The 16,882-nt window shown below is 37.2% G+C and overlaps 2 protein-coding genes across 10 annotated transcripts in view; one reads left to right on the top strand and one right to left on the bottom strand.

Moving 5' to 3' along the window:
• Window positions 1-11,957, top strand: part of Ca-alpha1d (Ca[2+]-channel protein alpha[[1]] subunit D) — a 63,003-nt gene extending 51,046 nt beyond the window's left edge. For 4 of the 9 annotated variants that reach the window (XM_070294768.1, XM_070294767.1, XM_070294766.1 and 1 more), the window contains 13 exons: window positions 22-124; window positions 303-457; window positions 565-789; window positions 1,135-1,339; window positions 1,423-1,556; window positions 1,648-1,749; window positions 1,893-1,994; window positions 2,086-2,195; window positions 2,509-2,652; window positions 5,079-5,419; window positions 5,784-6,254; window positions 7,298-7,425; window positions 7,736-11,957. In XM_070294768.1, coding sequence (XP_070150869.1) covers window positions 22-124; window positions 303-457; window positions 565-789; window positions 1,135-1,339; window positions 1,423-1,556; window positions 1,648-1,749; window positions 1,893-1,994; window positions 2,086-2,195; window positions 2,509-2,652; window positions 5,079-5,419; window positions 5,784-6,254; window positions 7,298-7,425; window positions 7,736-8,119 — 2,604 coding nt within the window. In that variant the 3' untranslated portion in view covers window positions 8,120-11,957. Of the gene's footprint in view, window positions 1-21; window positions 125-302; window positions 458-564; window positions 790-1,134; window positions 1,340-1,422; window positions 1,557-1,647; window positions 1,750-1,892; window positions 1,995-2,085; window positions 2,196-2,508; window positions 2,653-3,187; window positions 3,232-5,078; window positions 5,420-5,783; window positions 6,255-6,967; window positions 7,426-7,735 lie in introns of those variants that run through there. The other 5 variants (XM_070294772.1, XM_070294771.1, XM_070294770.1 and 2 more) reach the window with 4 other exon arrangements.
• Window positions 11,958-13,510: 1,553 nt separating this feature from the next.
• LOC138932693 (dnaJ homolog subfamily C member 2) lies at window positions 13,511-16,870 on the bottom strand. The gene is made up of 5 exons (XM_070294779.1): window positions 16,785-16,870; window positions 16,136-16,408; window positions 15,654-16,038; window positions 14,476-15,580; window positions 13,511-14,233 (listed from the first exon to the last, which is right to left on the bottom strand). The coding sequence occupies exons 1-5, from the start codon at window positions 16,834-16,836 to the stop codon at window positions 14,183-14,185; spliced, it is 1,866 nt and encodes a 621-aa protein (XP_070150880.1). The 5' UTR covers window positions 16,837-16,870; the 3' UTR covers window positions 13,511-14,182.
• Between the last annotated feature and the right edge of the window lie 12 nt (window positions 16,871-16,882).

The raw sequence follows: 16,882 nt of genomic DNA, 5'->3' as shown, positions 1-16,882 counted from the left end.
CACGCTAGCATTTTTTCTCAGGTCTTCGGAAAAATTAAGATAGATGATGACACGTCGATAAATCACAATAATAACTTCCAATCCTTTCCGCAAGCCGTATTGGTTTTATTTAGATCAGCAACCGGTAAGTATATTCTGTTCAAAGCTCATTATACATATATATATTCAATGTTAATGGAGAGAAATTTTTGAGATCAACAGATTTACTCTTTCGATGAGAAATACGATAAATCTCTCTTAAAGATAAATGTATAGTTATTATTGAAAAAAATAATTATCCTCCCGAATATTTCCGAATATAGGCGAGGCCTGGCAAGAGATCATGATGGCTTGCTCGTTGCAGCCGGACAAAGTTAAGTGCGATCCCCTTAGTGACGAAGCTAATAAACTGGAGGGCTGCGGATCGGACATTGCATTTCCCTACTTCATATCTTTCTACGTGCTCTGCTCGTTTCTCGTAAGTGCTCGTTTCTAGTCATTTCATTGTGTTTAGTTTCAATCTTAGAAAATATAATTTCTTTAAATATTAAATCTAATATTTGTACTATATATTTCGCGAAAAAGATCATCAACCTCTTCGTTGCCGTTATTATGGACAACTTTGACTACTTGACCCGTGATTGGTCGATCCTCGGACCGCATCATTTGGACGAGTTTATTCGTCTGTGGTCCGAGTACGATCCCGACGCCAAGGGACGTATTAAACATCTCGACGTAGTGACGCTGCTGAGAAAAATATCGCCACCCTTAGGTTTCGGAAAGCTGTGCCCCCATAGGGTGGCTTGTAAGGTCAGCAGCTAAGTTTAATGAAGAGTTTATAATTATGGATCTAATATATCTATATATAATAGGAGGTTTACAATAGTGTCATAGTATCGATTTAAAAAATAATATTACTTTTTTTTAATACAAAAAATAAATAAATATATATTTTTACCTTATATTGTGCTATATAAAAAAATATTATTCCTATTTTCATATTAATTAATTTTCTCTCTGTACAGTATCTGATGTAATATTATTTTTATCACTCACGTTAGAATCTAATGAAATCGCGCGAGTAAAATGAGGAAACCGTTGGAGTTAAAGTTAATATTACGATTACATCTCTAATCTCGAAATTGTAAAATTCAGAGACTCGTCTCGATGAATATGCCGTTGAACAGCGATGGCACCGTGTTATTTAACGCGACGCTGTTCGCCGTTGTAAGAACCTCGTTGAGGATCAAAACGGAGGGTAACATCGATGACGCGAATGCCGAGCTCAGGGCGGTGATCAAGAAGATCTGGAAGAGAACGAGTCCGAAGCTTTTAGATCAAGTTGTTCCGCCGCCCGGAGGTAAGCGAAGCGTTTGTCACCGTAAATTTTTTTTTTTTTTTTCCCCGCGAAATTGTATATACGCTTCGACTCGATTCTTCCAGTGGACGATGAGGTGACGGTCGGCAAGTTTTACGCAACCTTCCTCATCCAGGACTATTTCCGCCGATTCAAGAAACGCAAAGAACAAGAAATGAAAGATGGAGACAGAGACTGTCTCAACACCGTGACTCTTCAAGTAAGTTCTCGAAGAGATCGAAGTAATCAAAATATCTGTATAATATGCTAAGATATTACAAGTTAAACGTAATTTTAATTTAATTTAAAAGGCTGGGTTGAGAACGTTACACGAAGCTGGTCCCGAATTAAAACGCGCAATTTCCGGTAATTTAGAGGAACTTCTCGATGACAATCCAGAACCTATGCACAGGGTAAGTTTATTCTTCGAGTGTAATAATTAAATAATAATAATTTCTATAAAATAGGATGCATATTACGCAATTATATTCAATCATTAATTTATGTAAAAAAATTTCTTCTAACATGTAAATTGAACTAGAGAATACTTTTTCAGAGAAACCATTCACTCTTTGGCAGCGTATGGTCCAGCATGCGAAAAGGACATCATAGCTTCCACAGGGCAAGATCGTTAAAGGTTAACTCTACTGCTGCAAAGGTAAGTAATCTCTTTCTAATCGCAGAAATCTAGTTCTAATGTAAACTTACTGACCAATCAAAACTTCTGATCAAAAACTGCTTGTTTATAGGCTTCCCCGACCAATTCTATAGACTTTTTACCATACGCTTCGTTACGGAGGACCGTTATTCCGGATGCCGCCAAGAAATTTACTCGTCAAATTGTGCCAAATGTAGCAGGGTGAGTATTTCCCGTATTTTTAATTAATACAAACTTTCTAAATTTTTTCTTGATAGAAAAATGTAGAATTAATTTTTCCGATAACATTTCTTTACATTTTTAGTTTGTATTATATATACATTTTTACTTATTATCCATCAATTCTATCATTTTTATGAAATTTTTCTCCAATTTTTTTCAATGTTCAAAATGACCATATACATACATACATATATATATTTAAAATATAAAATAAATTTTGACTTTATTTTATCGCAGATAATAAAATCTGATTTAATAATATTAAATTAATTTATATAATTATATAAATTAGGGGTTTGAGCGACAGTGCGATGAATCAGATGGGAACGAATATGCGATTGATGGGCGTCGAAGAGAGCATACCCCTGAGACCCCTCGCTGCTTTCGGCAATCCGATACAACAGACGCCTTATCAAAGCGTATATAAGGTGGTCGAGTAAGTACAGAACGCGTGCGAGCGATAAGTCATAACCAGTCTATTTTTGTTAGTCTATTATGTCTCTCGTTTGACTATAATCGATGATTTTACTTTCCCTACGACAACCTCATTCTCTCTCGATATCACGTCATAATGCATGTGTAGAATGCTCATCAATTTAAATTTTTTTTTGTTTTTTAATTGGCTCAATGTATCGCGAAGTAAATTATCTTTGTAAACTTGGTTAAAAAAAAAAAAAAAAAAAAAAAAAAAAAAAAAAAAAAAACCGCTATAGATGCATCAAGTTTTAATTACTTCCTTCTTTTGTAAATTGTTATAAACGTGCGATAATGAGTGTAAAGCAATAATAACGGAACGATAACGTGTTTATTGACGATACGGAATCTCGGATTTTCTTAGTTGCAAATCAGCTGAATTTTCCCATTCGCGGAAAGATGTTTGTTTCGTCGTTTTAACAGACTTTTTCGTATCGCGCGAGCGTGATTCGTATCATCTCTTATTTCGCTCTTCTGTTTACTATCGTACGTTTCAGTGGATCGGGTAGCCGTAACTATCTTCATCCCAATAGCGAATATGGTAAGACAAGTTAGGGATCTTGCGATCGGTAGTTGGCTTCTCTTCTTCTTCTTTTTTTTTTTTTTTTTTTGTTCATCGGCATTGCTTGTTTTGCATGTGATAAATTACGCCTCTCCAAGATCTCATCCAACATTTTCATAAGAGACCAGGAATGTGGTATTCGCGTGAAGATTAATTAAAACGAGAACAGAGTTACGAATTAGACGCACGGGGTGCACACGCATTTCGAGATGCAAACAGAATGCGTTTGAATCTCGCAAATCGTAGCGCTTACATATATCTAACTGATCGCATGTTGCATCTACTATTAATCATTATACTTGATGATAATGCTTGTCGAGTGCCTCCAAATGCCTCGATAAAAATTTTAAGACGTTAAATTACGAGGATAATTAATTTATCACACACAAAATTATTTTAAATTCTTTTTATTGAAAGCTTTAAGTATTAAAATTAAAAATAATAAAATCGTTTCGTTTTAAAAAATATTTCGAATAATTAAATCATCAGGAGAATCAAAATAAGTAAGATAGATAAGATTTGAGATGAAAAAAATCTTTTAGAAAAATATATTAAAGAGAATAATCGTTACTTATTACTTATTATTTATTTTTTATGTTGGAATACTATCCTTTTTCTCTTTGACATGTCCAATTAGTTTCAATCAGATAATTCTAATATAAACTCCACAAAAAGCATCCGTTTCCTTTATTGCAACTCTTCATTAGATACATCTAATCTTCCTATTGTAATGATGTCCATGATGTCCACTTATCTGTAAGATGTATCTTCATGGAAGATGATAACGAATGGTTTTTTCGAAGAAGAAGTTTTTAGTAAACATAATGTCAACAGTTAATATCAAGGAATCTTTTTTTGTATGCCATCAAGCCGAAAGGAAGACAAAAAAAATAGTCACCTTTCCATTGAAGTTTGAATTTTGTTGCGAAATTTCAATTGCGGAAAGATGATTTCCAGTTTTTCGTGCAGTAATATGAAATTCGTCGCGATATCGTGATCGACAAAAAACTTGTGAATTTCCTCGTCTCCATAATATGCTTAATAATAACTATTACACAATTTATCCTTCTAACAAATAAGAACAAACACATTATTATAATAGGAAGATTAGATGAATCTAATGAAGAGCTGGAGATTGCTAATAAAGGAGATGACTAACTTTTGTGATTTTATATTAGAGTATCTGATGGAGACTAACTGGACATATCAAAGAGAAAAAAGATTGTATCCCAATATAAAAAATAAGTAATAAATAATGATTCTCTCCCTCTCTCTCTCTCTCTCTCTCTCTCTTTCTCTAATACATTTTTCTAAAAGCTTTTTTTATGTTTCATATCAAATCTTTCATTTATCTTATTTATTTTGGTTCTCGTGACAAATTTAATTATTCAAAAATTTCTTTAAAGAAAGAACAATTTTATTACTTTTTAATTTTAATACTTAAAACTTTTGAAAAAAAGAATTTAAAATATTTTTGTGATAAATTAATTAACATATATATTTCGTCGCAATGAGAAATATATGAGATTTTTGCGGAGAAAAGGGAGGAATAAAAAAGATATTAAATATATATTACGTAATATTAAAACAAGCACATTTAATTTATAGCATTTATTCTGAGATGAATAATGGTCGTTCTCCAAGAGGCAGATTTTTTTCTACTTCATTTCAGACATTTTCGTTCAGATCATCTCGAGGCATTCGGAAATGCGTAAACTGATTTATCACGCGTACATGCACTAACGTACTAAGAGCGACCTTACGCTTCTCTTTTCTCCCTTTTCGCCTCCGCCCTATCCGCGTGTGCGTGTTGCACGCTCGTGCAGTCTTCAGGATGGAATCGAGCGGCAGTTGACGCCACCCACACCTCCGCCACGACGGAACGCACCACCCTCGTCCATCGGCACCCCGTGCATCGGCATCGCGCACGCCTCCGCCGCTGCAGCGGCAGCGGTGGCAGCAGCAGCTTCAGCAACCGCAGCGGAAGGCAGGGCAAGTGGATCGAGCGTCGCGACGACGACTATCACCGCGTCGTGCACCACGAGCGCAAACACCTCGACCACCGCCACAAGCTCAAGCCCCGCTTCCTCGTCAAATGGGACAAACTGTTACTATACTTACGCGTCGCGGGGCTGCTGCGTCGATTGCGCAGTTTGGAGTAATCACGGTACGGGAATGACGGTTTAGTCACGCGAATATTATGCCTCTCAAGGAAAGAACATAGATATTATAAAAACTAAAATACGAATCGGTAAAAAAAAAAAAGGAAGAGAATAATTATTTCTTACATTTTTTTTTGATACTGAATACTAATTCAATCTCCAAATTTCTCAGTCACGTTATTTTATAAACAAATTTTAAGAAATTTGCTGTTAAAACTTCTCTCGTTTTATAATCTGTTTTTTTTTTCTTTTTCTTTTCAACGTTTCGCATTCGAAAAGATTTTGTCGCGTCAATAAGATCGATTTGCGGACGAAAAAGATGTGGGCTTGTCTCATTGATAAATCGTCTCCGTGTCCGCTCGCACGCAGCCATAGACGATTGTGACGACGAGGATACGTCAACGGGAAGCGGATCGAGCGATTCCGGCAGGTGGAATCCACATTCGGAGGGCGGCGTCGTGCGAGGCACGACAGGAAAACCCCACGTTACCGTGCTGGGTAGCCGGTCGACGAAACGCCGGTCCAGGGTCCGTCGTGATGCCGCGACTGCCGGTGGCAAGTCGGCCCCGGCGAGCTTCCGGTCGCGAGACGCAACCGCCGCCGCCGCCGTCGTCGCCGGCGCCGCGACGTCGACGACGACGACGACGACGACGACGACGGGATCCGCGTCCGCGACCGGTACTGCTACGTCGGGCCCCGGCACGCGCACCATCGCCAACGGCCTGAAAATGGCGCAGAACCAGGCCATCGCCGTGGCTGGCTTCCTCGCCGACGTGGACTCGCGACAATGGCGTGTCTGCGCTTCTTGCTTGTCGCACCGAGCGTCCTACCACGGCAGAGGTGATTAACGCACGCGAATTAATCCTTTGCGATCGCGTGTATTACGCAGTAGAGACTCTTCCTAGATATACTGCGAAAATATATCACTTTCCCAAACAAGATCAAAATGATTTTTACATGAATTGTCTTACGGCAATACGTTACTTCACGGGGTTAGCTTCTTTTTTTCATTATATGCACTCAAAATGACATATAGATTATATATTTAATTATGGTTTATTGTGTTTCATGAAAAAAACACTACGTTTGGGTAGAACAAAATAAAATGTAATATTTAATACTGTTGCATTTCTGAATTATCGATCGTAAAGGATTAATATCAAAGCATATCGATGCACGCTCAAACACGAGTAACATTTCTTTTTTGTTATTTTTTTTTTTTTTACGAATTTCATTAATTTTTTTTTTTTTTCAAATTACATATTCATAGACCTTAATTTTTTCAACAATTTTCTTTATAATTTCTCGACATTTTTATAAGTAATAGATATTTATAAGGCACATAATAATTAAATATTTTTTATTTTGTAAAAAAAAAATAAGTTTAATAATAAAAATTTGTTTTGGTATTTAAGATTGTATTTAATCGAATGAAAACTGATGTAACACATAAATTTATTCACGAAATCAAGCAGTTTGAGGTACAATCATTCTTCATTCGATTATTTTTCAATCTTCGCACTTACATCTCTTGGCAAATGAAATTTTCCAAGTGGAATCGACAAGAATATACGAAGAGAGACGTGGGGATACGAAGCAAAATGTTGCTCAGGTAGTCAATCGCTGCTCGTAAGCACGCGCTCTGTCAGCTTTCGAACTAATATCCTAACACGAACTTGTTACCTAACGCTTTTAATTAACCGCAACTCGATTATACCCAATAATTTTGCGATGCTTGCAAGAAACACTCATGTGTCACTAATCGGTTTATTTGCGCTATTCTCGCTAATGTTAAACAAGCCATGGCGAAATATCGAAAGCAATAAAGAGGGAGGGCGTGATTTATTCGAGCTAACACTCTGACGCCTCTCCTCGTTCATCAGTTTCCTGGGCCGCAGAGAGTAACGGAAGCGTCGGCGCAGAGCGCCTGTCCCACAGCATGCCCGGCAGTCCCGCGGACCGGAAGCCCAACTTTGAGGTCATCGGGAGCGCGGAGAGCCTCGTCGGTCGGGTGAGTTTAAAAAAATATTGCAGAACGAAATATTAATAAATGAAAGAGATTGTGGAGGACCGGGCATGTTGAATTTAAGCGACCTTTTCAAATCTAAATTATTTCCTTAATTTTTTATTTTAGCAAATTTCAACTTATCCTCCAGTGGAATATAGATATCGATTAAACTAACTTATTAACGATATAATAACGTTTGAATTAATTGCAACATAAAGTCAAATTATACGAATATTGCCTATGTGTATTAATAGTTTCTCGCTATCTACTTCAATCTAGTATTAATAGTCTAATAATGTTCATCATTTTTCAGGTTCTAGTGGAACAAGGTCTAGGCAAATATTGCGACCCGGACTTTGTGCGGTACACGTCTCGCGAGATGCAAGAGGCGTTGGACATGACGCGCGAAGAGATGGATCGAGCGGCGCATCAGCTGTTATTACAGGAACGACGCGGCCAGCCCTTGTCTTATCAATTACAGCAGAACGTGGCGGAACAGCAGCCGTGGAGCAGTAGCCAACAACAGGAGCAGGAGCATCAGCAGCAGCAACAGCATCAGATCACCGGTATCGGTTATCAGCCGTTGCAGGAGCAGTCGCCGAGCCAACCTGTCTATCGCCAGCTACAGCCCTCCGGCAACCGTCGTCGCGGCAGCAATCGGAAGCAACAGCAACAACAGCGACAACCGCCATCCTAGCAGGACGAAAATTTACTCGCCGCGACGCAAACGTCGTCCACGTAACCCGAAAATTCCTACTCCCTACGAACGGGAGTAGTCGTCGAAGGATCGAGATCGTCGGTTACGATGAAGTAACGTCGAAATCACCAGCGGGAATCATCCGAATCGAGATCGCGCGAATTGGATGGACTTAAACCGCGTACGATTCGATATCGTCGTCGTAATTGTTGTTGTCCCGAAGAGGACACTTTGAACTGTTCTGAATATTTATATCTATATTTAGGTGCGGGATTGAGAGATGCTACTCGAGGAATAAAAAGTTGGCTTACAATTAGTTTAAAAGGAAAAGAGGGGGAAAAGCGGGGAAAAGATGTAGCAGTTCGAGACATTCACAAGATGTTCATCCTGCGATACACTCGGGCACCAATGAACCATGTATTTTCTCGTTCGAGCGAGTATTTTCTAGCCGAGCGTGAGTATTTTATCCGACACATTTTGGATCGCCTTGATTCCTAACTTGGCTCGGTATTTCTATCGAGATTTGTGCGAGTTTCAATCGAGCGGATCAAGTCACGCTCGATCGCGCGTTTTTAGGCGCGCACAGAAGTATATAATAAATTCTTAGAATATATATTTTCGCCGCGACACGCGACAGATCAGGACGATCGAGACGAATCGTCATGCGTCACGGACCTTCGTCCTTTCGACGTCGAACGGTCGCGAGACTAAAGTTGACGAAGCATCTCGGGAGGACCCGGGCTCCCTCGATGGAATTGAGTTTACTTCTAGAAACAGTTTAGAGATTTACCATTGATCCCGTTTAACGTTAATCTCCGTTTTTGGTTCGATTTGTCCTGACCAAGGACGACACGACGAATGCCGCGCGCGTGTACTCAACATTGAAAAAAATAGACGAATTAAAATAAAATATAAGAATTTTTATTTTGTAAAACTATAACGAATTTTATTTTCGATTTTAATAATTAGCTTGAAAATTGATATTTATTTTAATTTTTATAAAAAAGAGAAAATTGCAAGCAGTTAATCGTAAAATTAAAAAAAAAAAAAAAATATATGATTTTAAAAGATACATTAAAATAAAATACTTGCGTAAAGGAAAAAAAATCCCGTATTTACAATTTATCCTAATTAAAAATGTAATCTCACGGAGATGAATCCGAACATTTTAATTCGTCTACTTTGTTCTAGCAATCTAAAACCCTCTTTTACAGGATTCGTCATCTGTTAATCCTTTATGGCATTTTATCAAACATTTACCATTATTTCATAAGAGTAAACGTAAAACTTGACGTGGTCACTTTCTATCCACTCATCACAATTTCTCATTGGATAAATTCTTTTCTACACAACGAGCAAATTGTGATTCGCTAAAATAAAATTAAAATCATAGAGGATTAAAAGAGGGTGGAAAGTACGAACCATGTTACACGCGAGAGGCGCATCGGTTGATCTAATCACTCTTATTGCTCTCATTATTAATTAATCTCGTTGCCCTTGTTCTGATAATTGCCGGTTACTAGCACGATAATTACAACTCATGATTCGTACGTATATATATGGATTCTAGACGAGATAACAAGTGCCTAAGTATCTATAACTTCTTTCGGACCAGAGAAAGACTTTTATCAACTTAGACAAAGTAAACGACTATTATTGCGAATTATTATTGCGCGAGGAGAGAGAGCTGTGCTAGTCGAATGTGTTGTACACTACTATGTTGTGACGATACAGATATTATTATTCGTATTTGTAATTGTGTACATAACACCGTTTGCGCGCGTATATTTCCGCTGAGATGCGTGAGGATGAATGGCCGATAAATTAGCGCTGCGAGAAATTCGAGATTATATATATATATATATATATATATATATATATATATATATATATATATATATATGCCACATATATATATATATATGGCAATCTACACACAAACAAGAGTAAGGATATAAGAGTGTGGATGATAGACAAGACGTATGTGAATCTTCTCTTATGAAGGAACAACGCGGTGAGACTCTCGATACATGATTTTTATTACGTCAAAATACTAGGATACGTGACGAAACGATAGAAAACGCAAAAATCTAAATCGCGAATTACCGGTCGTCGAATTTCTCTCTTTCTCTCTCTATCTTACGATTACACCCACTCAAGTGCATGCTCAATGATACAAAGAGCCTTATAAAGAGAGAGAAAGAATTACTTTATAGATATTCCCGACAGTCTAATAATCTCCCGCGGGGAACACGCGTCTTTCACGAAAGATTTACGGTTTTCCTCTTTTCAATTATCGGCGAGAATTAAGCGAAATTTTTAATCGATCGGCACATTCGATTATCGATGCCCTATTGTAAAAAATTAATAACAATTACTGAAATTTGCTAATCTTGTGGAAAAAAGATTTATAATATTGAAAATGAGAAATCGAAATCAAAATCATAAAACGACTTTAAATTGATTGATTTCAATATAATTGAATATATGTGTAATATAATCAGATGCATATATTTAATGTAATATTATCGTAATTTAATATTTATACAATTAGAAATGAAATAAAAATTGTCACAGCATATACAAGTGAAAATTAATCGAAAGTAAATCGTTCGAAAATCGCGCGAGTCCCCATTCACGCACAAAGAGCTCACTCGCAAAGAACGCAGCCGATAAAGAGCCGAGTAACGCAGCCGCAGCAACAATACAAATCTCAGATTTTTAAACCCGATCGCAATATATGTAGAAACCGCGTTATCGATGTGTGTCATTCGAGTGACTTTGGAGTACGTAGAAACGTATGTATGTGTGAGATATTGGAAAATTACGCGGGGGTGTGCATAGATACTAAACTATAACTATGTAAATGTTAACTTATATAATCGTTGACAAATTTTTAAGCTCTCGTAAATTTTATAAGTACTTGTCAATCGGCGTGGTTCTGGAGATTTATCGCGTAAAAGCTTCAATTTTTCCCGTTTGTACGCACAGTGTCACAGTAAAAACAAAGGGGGAAAAAAAAAAAGATAAACGCAACATGTGAAGAGAACATGTCTAGAACCAATTAGAATCTCTAATAATTAGTCGAAGAGACATCACGGAGATTTCAAATTTTCGCCGATCGCGTGCGAATATACGATCGGGGCGATTGATATAAATCGGTTTACTATCGACACTTATTAGTTTGTAATACCTTTCAGAACCACGTTCTTCGCGAAAGCCTCTTGGCTTATCTACGACCAATTGCGAAATTCCACTCTCTTTCGCGTACCTTTTCTTCGCGAATTCTCCACAGCCCAAATACCGTATCGATCTATATATTTTCCCAATCTTAGACACTTTCCCGTTTCTTTTTACGTCAATTATTTTGTACGATGCGCGTTGCGTCTGAACACTATAAGCCAAAAAGCTCTCGCTTGCATCGACGACTGATACGTTGCTCTTACAAACAGTCGAGGGTTTGTTTCTCTTATCCCTCATCTTTAGTATTCCCTCCCCGATTACGTTACATATTTCCCATATGTTGATGCTCTATATATTAATTTCACTTAAGTGTCCTTCCCTTCTTTTATTTAGTCTTCATACTTAAGTAAAAGCGTTATTTTACGAAATATATATATATATATATATACATATGTATATGCCAAATTAGAAGTCAGACGATACCGAAGCGCAGTAAATGTAAAAATCAGAGACTACGGGTCCGTAAACATGACCACTAGTAGCGGCAGAATTTTTTACGCTCTGTAAAATAATATAGATCGCCGTCTGTTCTTCGTTCTCTCAGGAAGACGAAAGAAATACAAAAACAAAAAAAAAAAAAAACAAAAAAAGTAAATGGAGTGCCACGGTCCAGAACCACTAATGTTTAAAAATCCAAAGTCTGTTTATATCTTATGATGTCTGAATAAAAATTGTCATAGCAATTAAAACACCGTGCAATCGATCTTTTTCGCTTATAGTCGCCATATACACACGCGTGCGTATAGATATAAGAGATCGGAAATATTTCCAGGAAGAGAAAAGATCGTCGTTGGATTCCACGAAATAGTCATCTGGCAATTAAATGATATTAATCATAAAGCAAAGCACAACATATTGATCGTTTGCGATTTTAAATGGGAAGAACCTGTTTTGCTTGCGAAAATATCTGTTTATATACAATATAACATTAATTTCTCAACGTCTTTCTAATAATGTGACATCTTTTTATACCGTTTTAGAACGGAACAAATTCGTACATCGAATTGTAGATTATGTACCAAGTTCCATTCACGATAAGCTCTTAACGTAATATATCGCGAATAGAAATACGAGATATAATATACGAGAGATGTACATCCCTCTCTCTCTCTCTCTCTCTTTCGTATATTATATATTATAGAATTTATCATAAATATATAATGTCGCGTGAAAGTAGTCGTACGTAGAGAGACCAAAATTTTTAATCTCGTGAGACTGAATAAAAAATGATCAGGGAGGATATACGGCTGAGAATAGTGTAAGTATTAAAGCCGAAAGAAAAATTACGAGTTCGCGACTGGAAAAAGTCTGACTAATCAGTCGGGAGAGATTTAAAAAAGAAAGTCAATGCAAAATTTCTTGAAGAATTTACCCGTAAAATACTTTTCGCTTGTGCTCTAAAGTGTAATGTATAAATATATAGATATATTTATGTGTGTGTCTTCTTAAAACGCGTAGAAATTCAAGGATGCAGGATTCAGCAGGACCAATCACATATTTCTACTGTATCAAGATCGTTTCTTGATCCGTTCGTTGCACATAAATATATGATCCGTTCAAAATAAAATTGGTATTAATAGCTAGGAATTATATTAATACTATCGAAGATTGATATATATTAATTATAATAAATAATTAATAATGATAAAGTGATATATGCTGAGTATGGCATAAAAAGACGCGAATAGGTTTACTGCTAACAGAACAAAATGCATAATAATTATATTCATCTACCCTATTAGATTTTAGTTAAATACACTGCGGATTTGTCAAAGACGTTGTCGTAATTATATTTCGCCGCTCGTAAGTTTATAGCAGTGCGTAACGCCGTATGTTTCAATATGAGTTATTATAAACTTGAAATGTTGAAGTATGGAATGAGAAAAATAGGAAATAAAATTGAACGGTGACTGAAACGATGTTTCTTCACGAAATCCTTTCATGTCGCGTATCGTATCATTCGCGATAAATATTTTTTTTGTAGTAGCTCTCGGATAACAATTAAGATTCATATCATTCATAAGATTCAGATCATTCATAAAATCATGCGTCATAAGAACATATAGACGTCATTCGCAAATTTATATATATGAAATATAAAATTATAATATATTTCACGATTTAAGAAAAAAGTGCGAAAGAATATCGTATTCTTAACAGATCAGTGTAATGTTCTTTTTTTAAATTTAATAATACTTTTGTTTGTTCAAAACGTTCAATTATGATAAGAAGAAAATTCGTATATATAGACATGTAGATAGGATAGGTACTCACGGAATTGCAGGGACAGTTTCATCGACAAGGATTCAAAACATCGACATTTATTTATAAAGTTCATCATCCTTCTTCGGCCGTTATCCAGGCGTGTTGTAGCAGTTTCTCTTTATTTTACAGTACTTACAGCACGAAGATTCATGTTGCAAAATGGAAGCTGTACACAAGAGATCCTTCCAGGTCATAAGTTGTATCCATGAAAATAAAATGATCGGCAGCAGATTTTTCAAAGGTACGTTACAAGTGCAGCGCGTAGGAATTAAAACTGCTGCAGAATTCATCCAATGAAACATGTCAAATTTCTGTGCATACCATGCAACTAACTCGTGCACGTATCGGCTGTAGCAAGGCACAGGTATACACGCGAACTGGTACTCAATGAGTAAGCTAAGGTTCTCGTCGTCCAGTCTTAAATTTCGATTATAATTCTCGAAAGAAAAATCCCTCCTTATCTCGAGAAACGACTTAATCGCCGCGTCGAAATTGCTTGTTTAACTAGAGTTCAATAAGTTAGAGAAAAATTTCGAACTTAGCGTGCATTTAATATTATTTCGCCACTTGCGCTGCTTTTTTTGCTTTCACAAGCTCGACCAATTCCTGCAACAAAGGAAAACGAGCATGGTATTATAGTTCTAAATTTCATCACAATATATAATATATATATGATATATATATAATGTATGTATATATATATATATATATATATATATATATATATATTATTATTATTTAAAATGTTTCTATTATTTTCTGCTTTTGCTTTAAAAAAGATATTTCTTGATTGTTTATGTAATAATACACGATTTAATGTTATGCAATATTTTTTTTTCAATGCTTACCTTGTATCTTCTCATGCATTCCTTTTTCGTTCTGGTCGGTATACATGCAGCGATCTGATCCCATCTGTCCGAGACTGTGGTAGGATAGGTTTTCAGGGCTTGCTCAAGAAGTTTTTGTTCACCCGGTGTCCACGGCGTTGATTCTTTTTTTATCTCTTTAGGTTCAGCGACGACGCCATTCGGGATTGGATGATCCAAGCGTTCCGTAACGGCTGGCATTCTCTCCTCGACTGCATCCTTGCTCTTTTTCTCGGCAATGAAATTGTCGAAGGCTTTTTTATTGGCTTGCTCTTTCAAACTCGATTTGCTGAAGTCGGTCGATTGCAGACTCTTGGCCTTCGCCAAGACCTCCTTGGCGTCGCGTGTAACACCGGTAGTAGAACCACTATGCTGATTTATGAAATTTGCGACCACCTCCCAACGTTGATTGGTCCCGGCAGGAAACAGATTGACTGCTTTTATCAAGAGTGACAAGTCGTTCTCGCTCCAGGGTGCAGTGCAAGTTTTGATCTGTTTCTCAGGCATATTTCTTGTATCATTATTAATCACATTCACACGGCGCTCAGCCTCAATTGTCCGCTCCGCCTCTGCAATGATGCATAGAAACGCATTTCTACCATCAGTCTGCAATTTCTTCATAGCTTCCTCCAGTTGCACTAGTTTAAATAATTCGCAAATCTTCTCTACGCTTTCCATATGCCGGAGACTCTCTGTTGAATTCTGAACGAAGTAATTGTTCGCTTTGCAAAAGTCCCTGAACGCTTTTCTTTCCTTGCGCAAAGCCTTTTTTTGCATCTCTCGTTCCTGTTTCAGCGCTTCTTGTCTTGCTCTCTCCTCAGATTCCTTTTTTTCTTTCTCCAATCTTTCTTTTTCCGCCGCGTCTCGGGCTATTCTCTCTTCCTCCTGTTGTCTGGCTTTGGCCGCTTCCTGTTTTGCTCTCTTTGCGGCATTCTTTTTATCCTTATCTTCTTGCTGGAACTTTTTTATTCTAGGATCTATATTGTAAGCCATATCCACTAAAGTTCGTATTCGCGTCATTTCTTCTTTTTTTCGTTTAGCTCTTGTGGCTTTATTCTTCTTCTCGATCCATTTGCGCATGTCCCGACTGCAATCAATTTCGTCGTAAATACTAATCCTGTAATTTTCTGTAAAAAAATCTTATCACTTATCGTACTTACTCTTGACCACTCTCCTTGTCTTCTTCATCGAGATACGAGTATTCGCGCCAGGAGTCAAAGTCGTACCAGAACGAGTAGAATTCCTCCACTTTTTCTCGCTGCGTAAATGGTCCACCTAAATGCGGCACCGGCTTCTTTACGGACCACCGTGAGTTCTCTTTGAAAGCTTTACCCAGTATTTCATAGAAATTATTTCGACAGTCTTTCTCATCCGGTAAATTGTCATTAAAATAAGGATCCACACTGTCGTAGCTTCGCCTCTTTGCTTGGTTCCCAAGGGTCTCCCAGGCGCGAGTTATACATGTAAAGTAATCATCATCTGGTCGGATCTCCTCGCCCATTGCCTTCCGTTTATCGGGATGGTGTTTTAATATTTTTTGTTTATCTGCAATACAAATTAGATATATCCAAATTAAACAATGCTGAATCAATACTGAATTAATTTTACATCTATATTTTTTTATAAAGTATACTTTACATACAAGCTCTTTTAATAATATCCTCTGTCGCTCTGTGCCTAAGATTTTTCAAGCCTAGAACAGCGTAATGATCCTGGTCCTTCCAGTCTCTTGGATCAAGAGATCTGAGATATTCGAGATCATCTTCGAATTGATATTGAGACAGATCTTCCTCTTCGTCCGACGATTCCGAGAAACTGCTCCGTGTCAGACTGCGATAGAATTGGGCTCGCCATGCTTGTGCAGTTGAATACAAAACTATGGGACCTGCTGAAGCAGCATTTGCCTTACCTGGATCTGCAATATATTTGTTTCAATGAGAAGCACAATATCGTTGTGGCACAGTAAGAAAAAAGTAGCAGTTACATTCCTATAAGTTCGCAAATAGATAAAGATAAAGAACACATGGTACATGTGCATAAAGGCAAATATCAATCACGGATATCAAACGTATGCAAACAAACGTCAACAAAATTATGCTAATGTAGATCGTGATCTAATAATTCTTTGCCAGAACCAGAAATAAATACACCTAAATAATTAAAATTTGTGAACTAAGAGACACAACTTCATCTCGCTGCAATTCAAAATCCGTGATAATTCTAACCAATCCTAACCTCTCCCGGTGCCGCGCTGCCGCGCATCGAGGAACAACGTAGGCTCGATATCTTACCGGATATGGAATTAAAAACTGCAGAATCCTCGTTCCCGGTGCCATCCGTCATTGTCGTATGGTCGTTACGATAGATTAATCTTGAACGCGCGAACAGG

This window comes from Polyergus mexicanus, unplaced genomic scaffold, assembly GCF_030449975.1.
Source record: "Polyergus mexicanus isolate NDT 795.1 unplaced genomic scaffold, iyPolMexi1.0 SCAF_4, whole genome shotgun sequence".
Lineage (NCBI taxonomy): Eukaryota > Metazoa > Arthropoda > Insecta > Hymenoptera > Formicidae > Polyergus > Polyergus mexicanus.
The sequence above is the reverse complement of the archived record's forward strand: the minus strand, read 5'-3'. Positions and strand labels throughout refer to the sequence as shown.